The 25342-nt window shown below is 40.0% G+C and overlaps 1 protein-coding gene across 1 annotated transcript in view; it reads right to left on the minus strand.

Annotated features, from left to right (window-relative positions):
• The window catches only part of DOCK5 (dedicator of cytokinesis 5), an 82931-nt gene that overhangs the window by 48896 nt on the left and 8693 nt on the right, over nt 1-25342 (minus strand). The window contains exons 3-4 of the mRNA XM_063448504.1: nt 5815-5855; nt 3493-3545 (exon numbers count right to left, since the gene is read on the minus strand). Of these exons, the coding sequence (XP_063304574.1) occupies nt 3493-3545; nt 5815-5855 (94 nt within the window). The remainder of the gene's footprint in view (nt 1-3492; nt 3546-5814; nt 5856-25342) is intronic.

Below are 25342 nucleotides of genomic sequence, written 5' to 3' on the forward strand. Positions count from 1 at the left end.
ATATAACTATATTTAGAATTTGAAGATACAATTGTTTTTCTTATTTGCAGGAATCTCTCTTTAAACTGCATTACAAGATTTTTTTTATGACAGGGTCTTGAAAATAATAGAAAAATTAAAGGGACACTATAGTCACCTGAACAACTTTAGCTTAATGAAGAAGTTTTGGTGTTTAGAACATGCCCCTGCAGCCTCCCTGCTCAATCCTCTGCCATTTAGGAGTTAAATCCATTTGTTTATGAACCCTAGTCACACCTCCCTGCATGTGACTTGCACAGCCTTCCATAAACACTTCCTGTAAAGAGAGCCCTATTAAGGCTTTCTTTATTGCAAGTTATGTTTAATTAAGATTTTCTTATCCCCTGCTATGTTAATAGCTTGCTAGACCCTGTAGGAGCCTCCTGTATGTGATTAAAGTTTAATTTAGAGATTGAGATACAATTATCTAAGGTAAATTACATCTATTTGAAAGTGAAACCAGTTTTTTTTTTCATGCAGGCTCTGTCAATCATAGCCAGGGGAGGTGTGGCTAGGGCTGCATAAACAGAAACAAAGTGATTTAACTCCTAAATGACAGTGAATTGAGCAGTGAAATTGCAAGGGAATGATCTATACACTAAAACTGCTTTATTTAGCTTAAGTAATTTAGGTGACTATAGTGTTCCTTTAAGAAATCTCACTCATACACATTCACGTGTGCACCAGTGGCTTCCTTAGAACTAGTATAATCCAGCACTTGGACTGGTAGAGTATAACCCTTCAGCTATTATAAATACAGAAAGATTTAAAAAAAAATAGGACTTTCAAGTAAAGAGGGGGCCTGATAGCTAGTCATATCTGGTGGTATATAAATACATGCAGGAAGAAAAAAAAGGAACTAACCTAAGTATTTACAGTATTAGTGTAGCCCAGCGTTTCCAAATTGGTGTTCAGTGGAACCCTGGGGAGATCACTAAGGAACAGTGGGGCAGGGGACAGCAGTAAGGGACAGGAGGAGAGCAGTAAGGGACGGGAGGAGAGCAGTAAGGGGTGGGAGGAGAGCAGTAAGGGGTGGGAGGAGAGCAGTAAGGGGCGGGAGGGGAGAGCAGGAACGGACAGAAAGGGGGGAAAGAGAAGCACAAAGGGGCTGGTAGGACTTGGCCCCTATCCTACCCCACAAACTAACTCTCTCACACTACACACACAGTGCTTCCCTATACATACACAAACACACAATGCATCCCTACACACACACCATGCTTCCCTTACACATAGAGAAACATACAATCCACAATGCAACCCTTACACACAAAGACAATGCATCCCTTACACACATACGCAGAAACACACAATGCATCTCTTGCACACACACTCAATGCACCCCCTTACATACACAGAAACACACCTTGCATCCCTTACACATACAAACACAGATTCACACAATGCATCCCTTAAACACAACCAGAAACACACAATACATCCATTACACACAAAAACACACTGCATCACCTACACAAATTGGTATCCCTATACACTACATTACACAAGCACACACTTTAGATCCTCTACTATAACACGTAACACATCCCCTACACTCTCCACTCCCTGTGAGCGAACTCATGGGTGGAACAAGTAGGTGGACTTATGGGTGGGCCTTATGGGCATACTCACCGTCAGACCCTGGGGGCCCAGACCTAGAGCTGTGCAAGGGGCCCAAAAAAATGGAGCTGCTTCACGTTCCCCCATAACATTGAATTTCGTGACCAGAGTTACAAACAGCCTCCAGAGATCCTGTTCTACACCAGACCAGTGGAGCAATACTGCAGCCAGAGCTCGTCATCATCCTCATCTGGTTGTAAGTAGGCAATCTAGTATATTATGCGTGGCACTAATCTCTAATTTACCTCACCTTAAAGGGACCCTATAGTCCCCAGAACCACTGCAGCTTAATGTAGTGGTTCTGGTGTCTATAGCCTGTCTCTGTAGGCCTTTTAATGTAAATGGGTGGGGCATTGTGAAGTCACATGGGGGGTGGCGGCAAATTCTTATTTTGCCTAGGGCGGCAAAAATACTTTCACTGGCCCTGAGCAGCTCACTCCCATCAGCCTTAGCCAACATCACCAGGACCACAAGGTAAGTTAAAAGGAAGGTGGCTCTGATGTATGTCAGATTTGTGTGTGTAAGTGTCAATATGTGTGCCTGAGTGTATGTGCAAGTGTGTGTATGTGTCACTATGTGCATCTGAGTGTATGTATGTGCCAGTATCTGTATCTGAGTGTGTGTATTTGTGTGTGAATATATATATATATATATATATATATATATATATATATATATGTTTGTATGTGCCATTGTGTGTATCTGTGTGTCAAGGTTTGTGTATGTGTCTCTGTGTGTATTTGTCGGTATGTCTGTATCAGGGTGTTTGTGTGTGCCAATGTGCACATCTGAGTGTGTGTGTGTCAGTGTGTGTATCTGTGTGTCAAGGTTTGTGTATGTGTGTGTGTGTATCACTGTCTTTGCATGTGTCAAGATGTGTATCTTTTGTCTGTGTGTATAAGTCAGTGGGTATATGAACGTGTGTCAATGTTTTTATACGTGTGTCTGTGTGTTAATTTGTTTATATATGTATGTATGTGGCAGTATATGTACATACATCACAGCAATAAAACACCAACAGACTCCTGCAAACACAAACATTACATACAAAACCCCCTGGATTAAAATTTATATACAAACACTCAAACACACCCTTCACTGAAACACTAATACTGCACACAAATGTACATTTGCATTTAAAAACCAACGCTACATCCAAGCACATGCAAACATGCCCCTCTAATAAAACGCTAAAATTATATACAAACACCAACTGTACACACAAAAACACACCTGCTCCTAAGTACTTCTATCTGTTTACTATCTGCGATAAGGCGACAACATTTCTTGAGGGTTCCACGTTGTTAGAGCATTATGTCAAAGGGTCCCACAGGAAAAATTAATTGGGAACCCCTGGTGTAGCCCAATATGTTACAAAAAGTAACATCTCTCAAACTGATGCAGAGAGAATAGACTTTCTAGCATTAATTAGGTTTTAACCAGCAGAAACACTGTACATCCAGACTCCAACGACCGAGACTACGACAATAAGCTGAAGCGGTCATGTTGGTTGGAGTAACCCTTTAACCTTTCATGACCCAGAATAAAGATACTCTATAGGAATTCAGCTAACAGTATTGAGGTGCAGCCGATATTTCCCCGAAATGTCCAATCTATATATCTCTATCCATGTTGCAGATTAAACATACCAGATATAGGAGTAGAAAAGGAACTATAAAGGCCAACCCAAGAAAAATCATCAAAACACACAGAGGTACAAAAGGCCATAAAACCCTAATCGCAGGAAGGGCAATTTGCCACAAAGGGGAAATTTGGAACAAAGTCATAAAGAGCCATTAAGATTCCTCTTTTCTTTTTTTTTTTTTTTTTTTATTTAACAGTTTTTCTACATACCCTTTATCCTCTCCATTATCCTTTACATGAATATATGAAGCTGGGAATATCCCCTAAGAAGATGAAAAAATATATTACACATTAATTAATAAGCATTTACACATGTACTTATTTCTGCACATCCCATGGACATTCACATATTTAATATTTCTCAAAAATAACCAGAACCAGATTACCAATAAGGTGGCCACTTAGGGCTCAAGCTCCAGCAGGGGCTTGGAACTCAGGCTCTGTTGTGCCCGCTATGAGCCGGCAGGAATATTAACAGATCTCCCTGCTCAGTCCTGTGCCCCCTCTCTCCATCTATTCAGATCAGCCGTGCTCAGAGTCACTGAATGGGCACTGAGACACTGAAAGAGTTCTTAAAGCGATCAAAGAGATCGAGGGAATGCTCTCAAATTGGGAATGCTCTCCATCGAACCACCAGAGAATGCTCTCCACTGGGCCAAGAGAAAATGAACCCCTAGAGCCAAATCAGAAAACAGGCGGGGGGAAGATAGCTGAAATCTGGAGAACATTCTCTTAAAACAAAATTGCAACTATTAGGATAAATGGATATGTTCATGGTTAAGGTCAGTGATCTTTCTATGCCATATGGACCCCTCAGCTGCAATAGGAGGACAGCTGCACTATTAGAGGAACAGCAATGCTCTCTACTGTCATGCAAGTAGGCCTTTTTCTTCTCTCCTCATTAATACAACCTATTTCTATGTTGCTTTTGAAAAGCAGAATTTGCTTGTTATATTTCTAGACATACTTCTAAATCATTGCCTTCAAAGAATTTCATAAATAAATCATTTTATTTTTTACCTAACTCAAGTTAAAAATAAAAAGCTAACCACAAAATAAAATACAACAATAAACGGCACCTAATATTTATATTTTTAATTTTTTAATTTTTTTTTTAAACCGTTTTCAAATGTGTATGTTCACATATTATAGCCACTTAACAATACATTTATAAATGTCTGGACTCTAAAATAGTGAAGTGGACACATGCTACTCAGGAATGCAGAGTCTAATACACTATCTTTTACCTGGCACAGCCAAAAAAAAAAATAGGGAATCTCCATGCATTGCATCTTGCCATCATGTAGCAGAAGGCTTATATACACAGCACTAAGGGAAGATATATTCATGGGACTGAGTAAGCACACCTTATAGATCATAAGAAGCAGAGGCCTGAAACTGGCCTTATATTTAGATGGACCAGAAAGCACTATTAGCTATGGATCCTATGCACTCTGGCCCTCCAACGTTTGTGTCGAGTATCAGCATTAAAAAAAATAAATAAATAAATAAAAAGAAAGAAAGGCAATCAGATTAATAGATTGAGCAAAGCTTGTGTCTTCCGATAATGGAATCAGAGCTCTCTTTGCCAGTTGGTTTGTATGCCAGAGTTTCTGTTTTGTTGACTTGCTTATTAAGTTATCATCAGCAACAAATTTTTTCACCCTCTCCATTAATAATCCTGCATTCTTTTGTTTTTGCCATTTCATAGTTGTACATTAGCTTTAAGTTCCTGTCTGTTTTAAGTCAAGTGGATCAAACAACTTCCTTATACTTACTTCTACATAATGCATTGCATTCCCTGCCTTGAACTATTCAGGGATTTATTTGTGCTTATCTACTTCCTGGAGAGATTGAGGTCTAGCACGAGTTACCTCTAAAGGGAAGGTAAACGTTAAAATAATATTTGTTATTCTATCTGGTTCCTATTTCTATGAAATCTGAGACAATGATCACCTGTCACATATTCTTTACGTCATGTTAACACCTTGCTTGCACTGCCCTTTAGTTTTAGTGGTTCTTTATTTTTGTCCTAATTTATAATGTTCATGGCACTACGGCTAGAAAAATGTAAATATAACAAACAACCCTCGTATCAAAAAATGTAAATAATAGAATTGTAAATATAGATATATAGATATATAGATATATATATATATATAGATATATATATATATATATATATATATATATATATATATATATATATATATATATATATATAGATATAGATATATATATATATATATATTTTAAGAGGGAGCTTAAAACTGAACCTATACTTTCAAACGTAATTCAAAAGGTTACTTTTAAAATGCACTTGTTCCACAAATATACATTATCATTGTATTTCCGTCACTGTGGTTTAAGGGCCACTTCTTCATAATGAATCCAAACGAGAAATGAAAAACAAAAATCAACAGAATTAGAATAACAACCATTTGACCATCATGAAATGAATACATTTGGAGGAAATACATTAAAATGATTTCCAAATGATCGTAAACAATGCCAGTCGTTCTTCACACTCACCTTCTGCGATTTGTTCCTCCACGTAAATCCACGATACCATCCTGCACAGAAAAGATCGTCAGCTCTTGGGATCATAAAGTGATTTATTAGGCCTCTTACTCCCTCCCCCTCCCACCCCTGTTTATATTTAGGAAAAAATAATAAAATAAAAAAAGATAGACAAGCAGATAGCGGTTGCAAAAAAATAGGCGAAAATAGCTTATCTGGAATAATCTTTCAGCTTTGCTGTAATCACCACTTGGCTATTTTAGACCAACTTTTTAAATGTAGTTATTAATTTACTACAACTGGGCGATGAGTGAATTACAGCATTTGAGATAAATGTTCCAGTCTACCAATATTTAATAATTACATATTATTTGCCTATTGCCAATTCACTCTACAACACCCTGCATTGGTTACCTAGCAGATTAACCCCTTCCAGACGAGCTTGTCCTTGCGTTAAGGACCCTTGACAAAATGTTTCTGTCATTTTCTAAAGTTAACCCCAGATCGCCGTGAACGTGGGGTTAACGCTCCTCCGGTCTGCCTCGGTATTCGAGGCAGACCGGGAGCACCAGATAGCGCTGTCCCTGCAGCAGTTATCGCTCTGAAATACCCTTGGATGTCTTCTTTAACCCCTTAAGGACCAAACTTCTGGAATAAAAGGGAATCATGACATGTCAGACACGTCATGTGTCCTTAAGGGGTTAAGAAATGGTATTCTTTTATGGGATAGTTGGATTATATAGCCTGCTAAAATACTCTAATCCCTGCCAATTGATCACTGCAGTCTCTGAATTTTAGTCCTTGTATTTTGTGATCTGTAACTTTCAAAATAAGCGGAAATCATATACATATAATGTAGTCTATAAATCAAGACACAAATAAATTTATTTTGAATTACTTTTTCTAAGCTGGACATATTATGCACACTCTATTATTGCCAAAACTGTGGAAAAAAAAACAACAAAAATTTCGGGTTTTTATTTTTTTTAATTTTTATAATTAATGAGAATTTATCTATGTATATGCGACATCAAATTAAAGCCCTGTTTGCCCTCTAGAAAACGGTATAGAATATGTGTTGGTACAATGAATGACAGAGATGCAAATTGTGTCTAACAGCAGAAAATGCAAAAGTGGCTAATGTCCTTAAGGGTAAGACAAGCTTTTGAAGCTGTGTCCTTAAGGGTTTAATATTTCAAATCATGGTCCTGTCTTTGAAAAGTGTTTACATGCAATAATCTGAACACCTACAGCCCCATAACACCCAGAATCCAGCAAACACATTTCTGAGTTTTTTCCAGTTTACTACACAGCCTTTTACACATGGACTTTGCCTGAATAGATTTTAACCTTGCAGGTAAGGTTCTTAAAACCTTCTGTATCATACTGTTTACATATGTGATTGTTACTATAAACTTTATTCATTGTATCTTGAGTTGTGAGATAGAAGGTTGTATGCATAAATAATACTTGAAGGAGAACTGTTACTTAGATTACCCCCATGTTACATAGGCTAAAAAGAGACAATACGTTGATCAAGTTCAAACTCTCAGATCTTTTTTTTTTGCTGTTGATCCATGTCGACTTCCATAATAGCAGCCAAGAGAAGTTAAATATGCTTGCTCCAAAGACCACCATGTCTTCAGCTCCTGTCAGTCTTATCTGCCAGCAGTCCTTAGCAATAATGTGCTCTCATGACTACAAAGCGTGGGTCTAGATAGACCATTAAAGTATGTCTCCTCCCTAAATAAAGGGTTAAAAACACTTTTTACACTTGTTTTATTCCAATGCGGAGGTCTCGCAGTGCTGGCTTCACTTCCTCCTTTAACATCAGCGTCGAGAAAAAAACGCGCACATTGGACCTTCTCTATAGGAAAGCATTGGATCAATGAGGGATTTAAAGATTCTGGATGTCTTCATGCACAGGATGAGGACGTCCAGCATTTGTTTCACGGAGTCAAATTCCATGAATCAGCATGAAGAGTATCTAGTGGCTGTCTGGTAGATGGCCACTAGTGGCAGTCTTAACACTGCAATATAAAAATTGAAGTTTCTCTGAAACTGCAATGTTTTACACTGCAGGGTTAAGGGGACAGAGACAGTGCACCCAGACCACTTCAATGAGATGAAGTGGTCTGGGTGCCATAGTGTCCATTTGGAACACTTCAAATTCCTCCACAAACATCAGCAAGACACTTCAAGAAGTGGAGAACAGAGCTACTCCTGGTTTAACCCCGCAAGGATGGAGGCAATTGTCAGTTAACAATTTGAGCTATAGGTCAGTTCAATCATAATTTACCTCTTTTTAACATGAGGTGCACCCACACTTATTATATATAATTTTGTTCGGGAGAAATAGGACTTTCATTTCACATCAAATATTTATATATGGAATAGTGTAAGAATTTAACAAATTGTGTTATTTTCCAAGTTCTGCATGGCATTTCACTGCTCTTACTGCTCTAAAACACACATTTGTATATGGTTATATCCCACAAGTACAACCATGCCACCTATGTACAGGTGTCGTGGTATTTTAGAAAGTTCAGTCTTACACATTGAAATTTGTCAGATTGGTTTATTGGGACTATGTTGCATTTGAGACCATATGGCAGCCCAGGAATGAGAATTACCCCCATAATGGCATATAATTTGCAAATGTAGCCAAAGAAAGCTTTGCTACCGCTCTAAAACACTCATGTTTGTGTTCAGCGATGTCTCATGAGTACAACAGTGGGAACAGGTTTTATGGGGATTTGGAAAGTTATAGGGTCAAATATAGGGCTTGCCCATATCAGTTTGCCAGATTGGTTTATTGGGGCTATATTTGCCTTTGACACCATATAGCTTTTACGAGGTCTTGGAAAGTTACAGCGTGGATGCCTCTACAAACTGCAAGACACGTGAAATCTTGCTTGCAATCTCTGGTCTGATGAAACAAAATTGAACTATTTGGCCTCAATTCCAAGTGCCATGTCTGGAGGAAACCAGGCACCAGTACCGGTAATCACATGTGCAATATCATCCTAATGGTGAGTCATGGTGATGGGAGCATTACGTTTTGGAAGTATTTTTCAGTAGCAGTAACTTTTAGACTGGTCAGGGTTGAGAAAAAAAAGCTGAATGTTGCAAAATACAGAGATATCCTTAAAGAAAAGCACTCCGGACCAAGTTAGAACCTCTACCTATGCCAAACGTTTACTGTCCAAAAAGGACAATGACCCTAAGCACACAGCCAAGACAATGCATGAGTGGCTTAGGGACAACTCCGTTAATGTCCTTGAGTGGTCCAGCCAGAGCTCGATCTTGAACATCTCTGAAGAGTCCAGAAAATAGCTGTCCACCAACGTTTCCCATTCAAACTTACAGAGCTTAAGAGGATCTGCAGAGATGAATGGCAGACACTACTCAAATCCAGGTGTGCAAAGTTTGTGGCACAATACCCATAAAGACTTGAGGCTGTAATCACTACTAAAGGCACTTCAACTAAGTATTGAGATAAGGGTCAGAATACTTCTGCCAATGTGACTTTAGATTTTTCTTTTTAATTCATGTGCAGAGTTTTCAAAAATCTATTTTTTACTTTGTCATTCTGGGGTATTATGTGTAAATTAATGTGAAAAAAATAAAATTGCAGCATAAGGCTTCAGCATTAACAACAAAAATGTAAAACATGAAATAAAAATCGGAATACCTTCTGAATGCTACATACAATTTGAAATATGTTCAAACTCTTTAGTTGTCACTCCCGAACAAAATTCACTGAGTCAATGGTATAAGAATCTTATTCTGAAAGAGAGATTAAATGCTCATAGTGCAAAACTGCAAGTAAAAATTATTACAATTATAACTCTATATAAGGAACCACTCACATATTACTGAGCTTACAGCCAAGCTCAGGGATATACGCTCTCAGGTCCGTAAAGGCGTCCTTTCCCCTTCTTGTATCCGAAAGACGTATCCCACGTTGTGGCTAGAGCTCAAGCAGAAATATATATGGTGCAATATAGTCTGGAATCCGTATTGGTATAAAAAATATATGTAATATACTCACAAGTATGGAGCCACTCTTATAGGCTCTTTTACACCTATATAGCAGGAACCAATAGCCCAATATAAGAAATCCAAATTTTTATTAAGGTGTTTTGAATTTAAAATTCTAAAGGCCAATTAGAATATATAAAAACACTTATACTTCAAAAACAATTAAATAAGAATTATATTCAAGAAAGGGCATAAATTATATTCACAGGGCGCGTTTTAATAGCAGGACTCCTGATGGAAGGAGGATTGTATTGTGATTTTACCTAGCTGAGGAAGCCGACAGAATTTCGGCCATTAGAATTTTAAATTCAAAACACCTTAATAAAAATGTGGATTTCTTACCGTATATTGGGCTATTGGTTCCTGCTATATAGGTGTGTAGTCCTTAACTACACAACGCGCTGTTAAAGAGCCTATAAGAGTGGCTCCATACTTGTGAGTATATTACATATATTTTTTTATACCAATACGGATTCCAGACTATATTGTACCATATATATTTCTGCTTGAGCTCTAGCCACAACGTGGGATACGTCTTTCGGATACAAGAAGGGGAAAGGTCGCCTTTACGGACCTGAGAGCGTATATCCCTGAACTTGGCTGTAGACTCAGTAATATGTTAGTGGTTCCCTATATAGAGTTATAATTGTAATAATTTTTACTTGCAGTAAAGCATTTAATCTCTCTTTCAGAATAAGATTCTTATACCATTGACTCAGTGAATTTTGTTCGGGAGTGACAACTAAAGAGTTTGAACATATTTCAAATTGTATGTAGCGCTACACCTTTTGTTATATTTTTGTTGTGGTGATTAGTGTATGAGGAAAGATTACACATGGTGATACAGCAGCTATTATAAAGTTTATTGCAGCATATATTGTGGAAATTAAGCTTGTATAGAGCGCCAGTATATTCTTATTTGTATCTGTACTTTCTGAATGCACTGTATATTAAAGGGACTCTCCAGTGCCAGGAAAACAAACCGTTTTCCTGGCACTGCAGGTCCCTTCTCCCTCCCACCTCCCATCCCATGTTTCTGAAGGGGTTAAAACCCCTTCAGTGACTTACCTGTATCCAGCGCCGATGTCCCTCGGCACTGAGTCAGCGTCCGCCCACACTCATCCCTAATGCGCATGCACGGCAATGCAGACCAACGGGGTTAATCAACATTCATCATGACTTGATTGGCCAAGATCTCTTATTATCTGTCCCATCTGATCGTTTGCTCATGGTGAAAAAGGAAAACATCTACTAGATTAATTCTAAGTTGACCAAGAAGGATACTCTGTACAAGGACAGTGCAGTTGTCAAGGGTTTAGCCAGTGCCCCAAAGGCAGTAGATTCCTGGAACTTATTAAAAATAAGAGTCCAAGGCACACAAATCCAAGCAAATCAGGGAACATGGGGTCAGAATGAGAATGCCATTCACCGCCAGAGCACAGAACAGCTGAGCAATTACAGCTATAGGGACCTGTGGACCAGGACCGCCATTACCATGATCTGGACAAAGTTCGCACTTTATCCTCGTATGTCCTATTGCCAAAGAGACATCGCAAGATTCCTGCCAGCAGTCTAGTTTTGAGGTGGTCATGGTCAGTGGAAAGCTCTGAGCATTAAGATATTTTAGACTGCTGCCAGAGGTCATTCGTTGGCTGAGAGTGTCAGCTGAGTACAATGAATGACTAATGAAGTTGACAACCAGCTTCTGCAGCTCTGCAGAAGCCTGATGTGCATCACCTGCCAGTAGAGGAGATATGGCACGTGGCTTAACCTAGGTAAGAGGTCAAAATGTTGTAACATTTCCAGGGAATAGCGCCATGATAGTCCAAACATCATAACCATTACAGTGGGCTGTTTGAAATAATCCTTTAACCCCTTAAGGACCAAACTTCTGGAATAAAAGGGAGTCATGACATGTCACACACATCATGTGTCCTTAAGGGGTTAAAAGGCCAGTCAAGTGTTACTATCCATTTTGAAAGCTTTACTGTAGCGGTACTTACCCTTTCCAGGGGCCGGCCGGGGTCCTCTGTTCGAGCCGCGCGCGGTCCTGCTGCTGCACGAGCCGCGCGTGGCTCATCCGAAGGCAGGAACATGAAGGCGGGCAGTGACCGCGAGAACCGGTCACGTGTCCCGCCTGACTCTAAGAGCGCGCCGAGGGTCTCGGGCGCGCTCTTAAAGGGACAGTGGGAGCCTAAATTGGAAAAGGCCTCCCATTGGTCCCGGTCAAGGCCTCCCATTGGTCCCGGTCCCGGTCCCGGTCACTTACCTTTTGGGGGTGTGGAGATGACAGGGACCAATCAAAACAGTTGTTTAGCTATTTATACTCACCTTTTTCCCTTGGTTCCTTGCCCTATCATGGTTTTTGTTACAGTTCCCTTTAGCGCTTGTTGTGTTCAGTTGTGTTCCTTCGTACTTGACCTTGGCTTTGTTTTCTGACGTTATCTCTTTATCCTTATCTGTTCTGTTTGCCGGCTTGCTGTTTACTGTGTACTAGACCCCGGCTAGTCCTAGTTTACGCTGTCTCTTTGTGCCCTTGACCTCGGATCGCTCCTGACTCTGTACTTCTCCTATATACGTCGAGTCCGGCCACTCTAAGGTCCGGTAGACGTATCTCCCCTCTGTGTTGTCTTCTGTTTAGCTGAATCCTGCGTGTTGGGGTATATTTTCGTTACATTTACATGGGTTAATGAAACACTCTAATAAATGGATTTGTTCCTTATTCTTGTTGATTTATGCCCCTCCCCCCGGCTCTTTTTTTTTTTTTTTAAAAACAGCAAACCGCAACTCCCCTCCCCCACCCCAAAACAATAAAACTAAACAAAAAACAAACTTACTTGCAGTACAACTGTGGGACAGACTTCTAAGCCTGACCGTCCTTTGATTAATCAATCAATTCTGATTACTTTTTTCCAGTTAGATGTTCCGACAATCCAGTGCTTCTCTATGAGAAGCACCGAATTCAATACTTCTGTATGAGAAATATTCATTGGATCATAAGAATACAGCAGGCTGACTGACAGCTATTACAGCCATAGTTTTGAACAAAGGTAAACATTGCTACTTCTCAGAAAACTACTGGAAGAAATCAGGGCCAGATTAAGAGCCCAGTGGGCATGGTGCTGACAATCATGAGGGGGCTAAGTACAGAATATTATCGACCAAAAACACTAAAACAGTCATAACAGTCACAGGAAAATACAGGCCTTACTAATTTGCATAACTAATTATGTATGCGTGACATCACATGATGTGAATCACAAGGAGTGACATAAGAGAAAATTGTCACTAGGAGACACAGACATGGGGACACAGTGTCCTCTAGTGTCTATGTCCCCATTTCTCCCAGTGTCCCCATGTCACTAGGGGACACAGACATGGGGACACTAGGAGACACAGACACTAGGGGCACTGGGAGACATGCGGACACAGACCGTAGGGGCACATGGGGGCACAGACACTTGGGGACATTGTGTACCTAGTGTCTCAGTGTCCCCAGCTCTCAGTGTCCCCATTTCTCCCCAAGTGTCTCAGTGTCCCCTAGTCTCCCTGCAGCCATTACCCCATCCTTCACTTCCCTGAGCTGTAGGCCAGGCCCGGACTGGCCATCGGGCATATGCCCGGTGGGCCGCGATGGCCGTGGGGCCGAGGCCGGCAGGGGAGATCACAGAATCTCCCCTGCCAGCCCCTGCAGGGCCAGCACTATCAGTGTGCCGGCCGTGCATAGTGCCTCCATGGGGGGCCGGTGGGGAGATCAAAGATCTTCCTCACCGGCCCAGAGACGCTAAGATGCGGCCGCCGGAGTGGGAGGGAGGAGAGGACCGGCGGAGCTCTAGCCAGCAGCTCCGCCGGGTCCTCTCGCGAGGTCTGAGCGTTGCCGCGGTAACGCTCAGATCTCGCGAGAGTGAACTCTAGCCTAGAGTTCACTCTCACCACTGGACCACCAGGGAAGGAAGCATGGCAGCACAGCACCCCCCCCATGGCAGCACGGCACCCCCCCATGGCAGCACGGCACACCCCCCCCTCCCAGACACACACAGCACCCTCACACACAGCACCCCCAGACACACACAGCACCCAGACACACACAGCACCCCGACACACACAGCACCCCCAGACACACACAGCACCCCCAGACACACACAGCACCCCCAGACACACACAGCACCCCCAGACACACACAGCACCCCCAGACACACACAGCACCCCCAGACACACACAGCACCCCCAGACACACACAGCACCCTCAGACAGATAGCACCCTCACTCACACACACAGCACACACACACATAGCACCCTCACTCACACACACATATCACCCTCACTCACACACACACACATATCTATATATACACATATATACATATATATATATAATATATAAAATAACCCTCAGTGAGTTAACAGACAAAGAAAATTAGAAACCTAGAATGTGACGGCAGATAAAAACACCCTCACACACAGCACCCCTCTTACATACACACACACTGCGCCCCTCACACATACAATACTTCCATAAAAAAAAAAAAATATATATATATATATATATATATATATATATATATATATATATATATATATATATATATATATATATATACACACACACACACTACAGCACCCCTCACACAGCACAACTACATACATTACACTCCAGATACACGCTAGATCCCTTACCCTATATGCACTCTCAATCCTCTACACACACACACACACACACACACACACACACACACAAACTCCTATACACACTCTGGGTCCTTTACACACTAGATCTCCTACACACACACACTGCACCACCTAAACGCACACTACATTCCTTGTCAGCAAACACATACTACATTCTCTAAACACACCCTCTCTACAACCCCTACACACACACACTACAGCCCGTATGCACACACTCGCTACATCCCCTATAACACTATGCCCCATATACACACACTCTGTACAGCCCCTAGCCACACATATTACACCACAAACACAAATTAAATTGACCTATTTACACAATACCACACCACACTCTACACACACGCAATCCCACAAGCAGGCTCCAAACACATGCACCATACACTTTCCTGGCCCTTTTGTCCTCTGGTATCCCACTTGTGGAGACACCAGAGACAATTTAAAAGCAAACACAGCGCAAGCATGTTATTAAATTTGCGTGCGCTGCGCAGAACAAATTCAGGGCCTTTTTCTAATGCTAGAGCTATTTAGCAGGGCTCTGCGCATTGAACCAACATTCTCACTTTGAGGGGGGCGTGCTTGTCATTAGTGATGACAAAACACACCCTCTCTGGCCCCGCCCCCTTCTTAGGGGGCCGCTCTGATTGAAAAATGCCCGGGCCTAATTTTCTTCCCAGTCCGGCCCTGCTGTAGGCTGTCTCTGCAGCCTGGGAGCTGCTGTCTGGACTCTCTGTGCTGTGTAGCTGCTCCCCCGCGAATCAGTGAGTAGAGAGGTGCAGGTATATGCTGCAACTTCCTAGCCCTGCATCTCTCCACACACACAGCGACCCCTATTGGCTGGTGCTGGTATTGCAGAGTAATATCTGTTTATACTGAGAAAAATACTGCCATTTGTAGTGCCGGCATTACTGCAAGATCGGCACTGGCCAGGTGACAACCCTAAGAGTAATGTGTAAAAAAAAAACATTTTTAAATAGAATTTTATACAAAAAAAATATTTTTTTTAATCAATGGACCTAATTTCAAGGGCATGGGCCCATATGTTAATCGAGCCCTGGAAGAAATAGAAAAAATTGAATGCAGCAGCTATGCATCAAAACATCTTACTGTAGTGTTTTTTGTACTTGGACTATCCCGATAAGTGGGATTAACTACAACAGAAATGTAACCTGTAGTACTGTAAGGTGGAAACACTGGCGAAGAAAAACAGTGAAATGTACTTACTGCTAAACAAAGATTTTGGAGATACAAAAGTTCAGAATGAAGTCATATGGAGTCAAAGCAAAAGCTGTGCATAGTATTTGAATATGCCAGAGATTGATAACTTTGATACGGTTGATTACTCAAGAAAGCCTGATCGAAAAACACGTGCAGTGTTTAGTTTAACCATGACTGCACAGGCCAAATCATGTCTATACAGAATTCACCTTATTGCTGGCTACAGTCTGCTCCTCGAGAGTGTTATGCTTTAGTTTTCCCTTTTAATAATCAAGATACAATTATGCAATGTTCTCTTTGACAATGGCCTTGAGCATAAACTGTATCTAAATGTTTACTTTAATGAGAATGGCAAAATGAACCCTTAATTCCCACGCTGCAGAGAAGTCTCCAGAGACACATAGGTCAGTTTCATCATTGTATTTAAAGTGATCTTATCATTAACAAGTTTTATCGATACAAGTACACATTCACGTAAGAAGTTGCCAGCAAACGTATATTTACCTTAAGAATGCATTATAAACACTTTCTCTAGTGCCAGCATGGTTTCCTGGACTTTATAGAATGCATCTCCCTAAAGATTCTACAATTCGAAGTGAGCAGGTCATGTCATGTAAATGTTTTGGACAAAAAAATGTGAAAGCAAATATCCTGCTTATGATAACCCCAGCACAGGGGGTAGGCTTTTGGGTGCTTGAAAACAGTTTGCCAAAACTGAAAGGATTTAACTCACAGTCTGTAGAACTGTAATTACTGCAGTTTGTGATGTAGTGGTTACGGTGCGTGATGTGTACCTTTTAAATGTGGATTACTCTATGTGACCTTGGCATGCAAGCAAGTATATAAGAATAACGAAGATTCAAGTATGCCTTAACACTAGTTAACCTTTTCAAATAAATCCGTAATAATGGGTATGCAACATGAGGAGTGCTAGTTCTCTTAAAAAAAAAAAAAAAAAAGATAGGAAGAGTCAGGTGACTATATGACAGTTAGTCTTGAATCAATAGCAGGTAAGCCAACAATCCCTACTGGAAAAAGATAAATCATTACTTCTCACATTTCTGAACCGTTTGAGGTTAGAAGGAAGTGGACACACTTTTTTTTTTTTTTTTTTTTTAATGCAGGTTATGCATTAAAACAAAATGCAGAAGTATACATAAAAATGAAAAAGTTCATATGTATGTTCATACAATGAGATCTCACCAAACCAGTAATCACTTATAATGTTAAAAATATATGTGTGGTTAATGCTAGAGTGTAACTACTAATGTTTGGATTGCTGCCACCCCCTCTATTTATTCCAGTAACAAGATGACCTCCTTAGTGCAGCTGTTCTGTGTCCAATTAAAGGAATACTATAGTGTTAGGCATACAAACCTGTATTCCTTATGCTATGGTGCCATTATCTATAGTACATTCCGAGGGCTACTCCAACTGCAATAAATCCAATTTAAAAAAAGTGTTTTCCTTACCTTTTATCCAGCTCCGAGACTTCCTTGGTTCTGCCGGCTGCACCTCCTCCTATGACATTACCCAGCAGCCGTTGCTCTCAATTAAATCAGTGCATAGAGGAGCAATGGATACTGATGCGCATGCACACATTGAACTGCTCATAGGAAAGCATTGAATTCAATGGTTTTCCAATGAGCTGAATTTGGTCATCTGGCAGATCACCACTGGATTAGGTAGGTTTTATTATTATGATTTAAATACCACAAGCACGGTCATTTATACACGGACTCCCAGCATGGCGTCCCTATTCAATAACAAATGATCCCACCCTGCTGCCCCTGTGTCTGGGAGATAATGGAGTTACTGCTCGCTAAACTAATTATCTCCCAGATACAGAGGGCCCAACAAAAAATACACCAAAAACATAATAAAACCAACAGGATCCCCAACACATCGTATATCTCCAGAGAGCAATTTTGCCAAGATGGGAGGTCAGCTGTTGGGAGCTCCTGTGGAAAAAATATGGATGATCCCCCTGGCACTTAGAAAGAGATTGTTCTACTTAGTTCAGTATACCTCCCCTCCAAAAAGCGCTCTTCTGGCTGGTCGGGATCGGAGTGGAAAATGACCAGGAGATGGGATCAGTTGCAGCCGAGCCAGAGCTCCATAGGAGTTGTAGCTAAGTTCCGCTACCCTCCTCACAGCTCTCTGGACTTCTTGGACGGTCAGAGGAGGAGGCATTCTCGGCTGATGGGCTTGGAGGGGAAGGTGATGAGAGCCAGGGGTAACGAAGTTAATCTCTTGGGGAAAAACATAGGGGCCATTGTAAAATATTGCAGTTTTGTACATGCCACTATGTCTGCATTTTTCTGTGTATTAGGATAAGAATGTAAGAAATGGATCACTTTTTGATATTCAAAAGTTTGTTAGCTACATTTTGGGATTCCTAATATTTGTATATTACATACATATACATATATATATATATATATATATATATATATATATATATATATATATATATATATATATATATAAACGGGGGCTTATACTCCTAGTGTAATCCTGTGGTGCCCGGTGCTGGTCTGGCAAGGATCATGTAGACATAGCAGAAATGACCGCACTCCAAGGACTATATAGAGATTTTCAAATAAAATTTAACTTTTATTTAATCCATTTAAAAAGTCAACGTTTCAGCTCCCAAATGGAGCTTTCATCAGGACAAAACATATGTTTTGATGTTTTGTCCTGATGAAAGCGCCATGTGGGAGCTGAAACGTTGACTTTTTAAATGGATTGAATTAAAGTTAAATTTTATTTGAAAATCTCTATATAGTCCTTGGAGTGCGGTCATTTCTGCTATGTCTATATATAAATATATATTATTTATAAAGCGCCTACAAATTCCGTAGCGCTATACAATGAGTGAACTAACAAATACGTAATTGTAACCAGATGAATTGGACGCACATGAACAAGAGGGGTTAAGGGGCCTGAGCTTATATTCTAGAGGGAGTTGGGTATATTGACACAAATATATGATGCTAAAGACTATATAATGCAGTATGAGATGAAAATATGTGAGCAAAACATTTTACGCATGTTTAAAATTACATTGTGATACAGATTTCAAATATGTATCTTATTGGCAGGTTCTTGTTCAGCGATTAAACTATTTTCATTTGCCAAATGTAGTTGTGTATTTTATGTAAAACAGATTTGTGACCTGGTTAGATATGAGGTCTGATACATTTCTTTCATTCTTTGAATAACTGCACAAGTGGGGTATTTTATGAGGATTTATGCGGGAATCTAAAACGGTTTAGTTTATGTTCAATCTGTCCATAGAACAAGTTTGTATGTATAAAACCTTTTACATTTATTTTGGCTTCAAACACACAAATGTTCCTAGTGATAAAAAAAACAAACATTGTTCAAGGAAAGAAGATTATAAAGTATATATGTATAATGCATTTTTCATTGTGGCTTTATCTAAAAACAGCTTTCAAAAGCTGCAGATCTCTCATCTGCAGAATTTGCAAGACCTTGTCTTCTTCCCAAGCCCTGACTTTCTTTGGCTCTTCAATCACAGACTACCCAGTGTGGTCCATGGAAAGTCTTTCCAAGGCAGGTGGCTCAGGGCAGCTGCTTGCCTCTTTACTGAGCTAAACTACCAGGAAGCAACAGTCCCTGCTGTCTGATTGAAAGCTGGGGGTTAACGGTAAGGTGGGGTTTAAGAAGATTAATTTATTTTTGTTTTTAAAAAGCTGAGATCAGCACTTTTTGTAAAATTATTGTAAATAAAAAAAAGAAGAAGAGGATGCACGTTTCACACAAAGAGCACTTTAGCAAGTGCTTTACAATCTGGGGTGTCCCTTTAATCATCTGAAATTGTACAAAATGGGATTATGTACTAAAGTGAGAATTAAAAGTGAATTTCAAATTCAAGGTAAAAATAACCAAATTTAAACAATTCTGAGGCAGGTTCTGCTACTTTGGCCTCATATTTGAAATTCATATTTGAAAACTTTAGTGATAACCCTAATTGTGACTTATGATATGATCTGCATCTTGTATTTTGCACTAGTGAGGACTGAATAATCTAATATTTCCATTCTGGTCTAAACAATTTTACTAAGTGCACCATCTACCATTTGCGTGGCGTGGCATTAAACAAAAATGAGCAAAGGGTTTAGTCAACTACAATGATAACGTATGTGGCAATGGAAATATGGGATCAGCAAATATAAAATGAAGTAATGACGGCACAAGTTGTATATTTTTCCTTGGGGGTAACATAGGAATAACCCTGTAATTTAACAGACACAAAACTGGCAGCTTAGAAAAAATGGTTTCCCTTTAAACTCAACCTTTGCTTCTGTGATATAATTTTAGGTTTCACATAGGTATCAATTTAGAGGCTGTGGCAGACTTTCAACTAGGAGCTACAGTTTCCAAAATAAATTAAGTTCCTAAAAAAGAAATACAACCATCTCTCTCTCGAAAAAAATCCCCCCTACCTCCCATCCATCTAACATTATTGAAAAACGTTTTGCTTGGATCATTGCAGCCTAGGTAAATCTAAATCAAACCTCTTTGAAAATGCCTTAATTCAAGGGGACGTTGTTTCCCCATGATGCTCCAGACAATAATTTGAACTCTGACATCTACAGAGAATTGCTGTACAAACACAAGCACTTGGGTATTCTTCCCAAAGCAATGTACATGCTCAAAAGCATATAGAAATGTCCAGGTTAAAACGGATTTACATGGTAAGCTTGACCTATATAAAGACCGTTAACTACACAATTTTAATTAGAAAATAAGAACAGTAAATCAAATACAATCAAGTGATAGCTATTAGTGAACTATGGGTATGAGGACATATTTCAAGCATGGCAGTTCGATTTAAAATAAACTAACAAACTACCAATGCAGGGACATGTTTCACTTATTCTTGTCAGTTCCCTAAATAATGCTTATTATATTAATTTTAAACATTAATAAACCACAAATATATCTAAACACCTATTGGCTACAGAGGCTCATATAGAGCAAGGCAGAATTTGCTCCAGATTCATAAAAACTATATTAGAAAACGGGCACCACATATCAAAGTAAAGAAAAACTAGTGATATACTATGCCTTTAAGAACGGAACACACATAACAACAGCCATGAACTAATCCCTTCCACCCATCAGCCACAATAACCGAAGCCAGCAAAGCTGGCAGTCCACGTGTCTCTGCTGGAAGGACTTAACTGCAAATTAGTGGAAACTGCCATGTAGATCACACGCTCAAACAGACACAAAACATGCAAGGGTTCACTCCCTAAACAGTGAAAACAGGATATTAGCAATTTGGGGCAAAATAAAACTTGAAACAGAGGACCTGCTTACAATTTTCATCTTTTTTTTCTCAGCTCATATAGCTTGATCTAAAATGTTGCAGATTCAATTCTCAATTAAAAAATATTGTTCAGTCTCTAGAATAGATCACAAGTTTGTTTCAAGCAGGGTTCTCTTTAAATTGCTGGATTCTGTCAACATTTGTAATACTGTGTTTTAAAAGCCTTCATCAAAAACATCACTGAAGCAATCTCATCTGATCTGAAAAAACATACAAATCTTAGGACATAACACGAAAACATACCTGAACGCCTATTATGGCGTAAATTAAAACATTACAGGCACTCTATAGTTTGTATTCCTATTAGGTTCCTGGCACCCCCGCTACTGGTGATTAAAGGTGATTTTACTACCCTTTTCTCTGGCAGCAGCTGGCCCTGCCTCTGTAGATAAATGATGTGCTGCACCAATCAGCATCTCTGTGTAGAGATGCATTGAATCAATGCATCTCTATGGGGAACGTTCAACACCTCCATGCAGAGCAGTGTGCGGCAATGACACAGGAAGTATCTTTAGTAGCCATCTGAGTGACTGCCACTAGCGGTGTTAGTAGGCAGCAATGTAAACATTTCTCAGAAAAGGCAATGCTAAGGCTGCAAAGACAGACTATAGACACCAGAACCACTACATTAAACTTTAGTGGTTCTGGTGACTATAGTGTCCCTTTAAATTCACTTAGAACTCCAGACCATTTATACTCATCCCACTTTGTCCCGCAACTGCTATTGCAGAACCCCTATTGTATATTTTGGTATAATGGAATATAACAGTACATGACAGAGGTGGTACAGCACAGAAACTGCATACAATCCAGAAGGAGTTAAATCCTTTCAAGACAAGAGCAGCTGAATACAATGACCACATTCTGTCCAGGGAAGGAGTGGGAGGAGATCAGAGATTGCTTGCTGTACATAGGCTAAAGGTCACTAGGTTTGAGAATGACTGGCTGAGGGCAGTTCTATTTCACTTGTAACAGAATCCAAATTTTTAAGTTCACGTTTAGTGTAGGTTCTTCAAAATACAAAAAACGTTTCTATCATATGAAATAAAAAAATAAAAAATGTAAATCTTCCTGCTTGGAGATGAATGGCAGATCATTTTTAATACAGTAAATGGATAATGTATTTGGAAAATGTGCACCAAAAAAAATATAAAATACAGCTGTATGGAAACGATTAGGCAAAAATGTAAAGGTTTGAAAAGAATGAAAAACTTCAATTTTACTCACCGTAAATTCCTTTTTCTTTAATATGGTGGCAGTACAATAGAGATGTACTCTTCCTATGGGACAAGTATCTGAAATTAAAATGAACATTAAAAAGTTCCTCCCCGCACAGGTATAAGACACCGACCTGCCATGGACCCTCAGTACATCTCAAGAAAACATCAAAGACTCAATACTGCAAAAATATAAAAAAATTTAATAAAGGGAGAGAGTGATGTACTGCCACCATATTAAGGAAAAATGAATTTATGGTGAGTAAAATTGAAGTTTTTCCTGACATATGGTGGCAGTACAATAGGGATATATCGAGTTCCAAGAACTATGGGCGGGAATTTTGCAACCACCGCTTTTAACACTTTATGCCCGAAAGCAGCGTCAGAGAATACATCTAGTCTGTAGTATTTGATGAAGGTGTTGAACGAAGACCATGTAGCCGCTCTGCAGATATCTTCTGGTGAATCTTGTGCTTTTTCTGCCCGAAAAGTAGCCATGGCTCTTGTAGAATGAGCTTTCAAGGAGGTAGGCAAAAGGTAGATTTGAGGAAGAATAAGCCAACTTAATAGTGTCCACTAGCCACCTAGCCAGAGTAGACTTGGAGGCAGAAGAAATTAACAAAAAAAAAGGTCAATCTTCCTGTATGCAAAGGAGTGGTCTAAGTAGATTTTTAGAGATCTTCTGACATCCAGCTTGTGCCAGTTATCCTCCAGATTGGAGACCGATGGACAACTAATGGAAGGCAGGGAAATTGGTTGGTTATTAGCCCTAGAAGAGATGACTTTTGGCAGAAATTAAGGTTTTGGATACATAACCTTGTTTGGAAGAATCTTTGTAAATTCAGTCAAAGAGGAAAGAGCCTGAATTTGGCCTATTCTCTTAGCAGATGTTATGGCCACCATAAATGCTGTTTTTAGGGACAAAAGTTTCATAAAAGCTTCCTCCAAAGGTTCGAAAGGCTGGGTACATAGAGACTTCAATACCAAAGACTGGTCCCAAGAGGGAAAAAAACTATTTTCTTAGAGGCCTGATGAGCCGGACTGCCTTAAAAAAATCTCCTAACAAGAAGATTAGAAGCCAAGTTATTTATCAAGAAGTGGCTCAGAGCAGAAAATTGAACTTAAGGGTGGACAAACTAAGACCCTCTTGAAGGCAGTCTTGTAGAAAATGCAGAAAAAGATTGTATCAGTAGAAGGAGATGTTGTTAGGCAATAATGAGAGATGCACCAATGCAGGAATTTTGTCCAAATTTTCAAGTAGATAGCAGAGGTAGATTTTCTGGTGGAATTAAGCAGTAACTTGAATGTCTCTTTCTTAATGCCTCTGTTATGCAGGATTAGCCGTGCAGCAGCCAAGCCGTCAATTTGAACATCTGCAATACCTCTACCGGTGCAGATTTTGAGGCAGTGTCGGCCTTCCAGGCCTTAAGCCATAGTGCCCTACGGCCACAGATGTTACGTCCATGACACGAGCAGAAAGTTGAATTACTTCTGTGATAACATCTAGCAGATATTCATTAGATCATCTTAAATTGTGGAATAAGTGAGAGAGATCTTTGTCTTGTGGTTCACCCAGGTTATCTTCCAACTCTTGAAGCCAATAATAGTGAGCTTTGGTCACTGAAGCTCCTGCCAATGCCACTTTAGGCTGAAAACCCGCAGCTTAATACGCTCGTCTGCTGGATGTTTCCACCCTTTTATCCATATGGTCTTTAAGTCCAGGTACTTCCCCAATAAGAATAGTAATCTTTTTAGACACTTTTCTTCTCCCTGCAGTTTAAAAATGGTCTTGAAATGCCTGGAAATAAAGGTCCTTTTTTCCGGGTTTTTCCACTCTCTATAAATAACCTCTAGCATCTGCTGTTGAACTGGCAGGGCTTTTCTACTTGCGAAGGCAACATTATCTTCCTTAATAAATTTTCTTAATTCTTCATGAGGGAAACCGAGATCTGTCATAGAAGAATCGCTGAAAGCTCCTGAATATGAAGACATAGAACATTCGCCTGAGGACAGCTCTGATCTAGAAGAGGATCTCTTAAGTTTCTGCCTCTGTTTACCGGTTTCTTTAACAGGTGCCGTAACAGTAAACTTATCTGAATCTTTGAATGACTCAAATGGCTGAGCCAAATTATGTTGAAACCAAAATATAAATGACTTTGATTGGACTTTTCCAGCGACAAAGATGAACACTAATTGCAGATTTTCCTTTTCATACCATCTGGTAGTGGTGTGGAACATTCGCAACAACTCAGATGTTTTGATTTATAATTAGCCTTTTTAGGAGCAGGAGCAGCTTTGTCTTTATCCATAAAATTTGGAGAGACAGGACTAGACATATCTGAAATACATGAAGACATTTCAAAATTGTATCAAATAGAAGTCCAAAAAAAATAGACACAGATCTTAAAGATTGGAGACTGAAAAATCTCACCTCTAAAACCTCTGACCCGTGTATGTGTGTGTGGGGGGGGGGGGGGGAGACATGTGACACAGCAGACCCTTCCTGGTTAGCAGTAGAATATGCACAGCTTAAATAGGCTTCAGTATTTCAAATTTAGCACCATTTCCGGGAATTTCTTAGCGCTGTCGTAACTCCAGTGGAACGCATCACCTCCCGGGCGTGCGTTCCACCGCTGTGCGCATGCGTCTCGCTTGGGCAGTGATTGGCTGCCACTTGAGACCCCCTACTGACCGCACTCAGCATAAAGCTGCAGGATGCTCCCTAAATCTGCAGTAGGGAACCAGGCCATTCAGCTCATCCCCCTGGCAGCACTGCATGTGCCTCACCACAAAAACCTCCAGATGACGTCCGTTCCTGATAGAACAAGAAAGAGAACTGAGGATCCATGGCAGGTCGGTGTCTTATACCTGTGGGGGGAGGAACTTTTTTTATGTTTATTTTAATTTCAGATGCTTATCCCATGGGAAGAGTACATCCCTACTGTAATGCCACCATATTAAGGGAAAAGTAAATACGATTATGTGCAAAGGTTTGGGCATTCTGTTAGT

The sequence above is a fragment of the Pelobates fuscus genome, chromosome 3 (genome assembly GCF_036172605.1).
Source record: "Pelobates fuscus isolate aPelFus1 chromosome 3, aPelFus1.pri, whole genome shotgun sequence".
NCBI classification, from domain to species: Eukaryota; Metazoa; Chordata; class Amphibia; order Anura; family Pelobatidae; genus Pelobates; species Pelobates fuscus.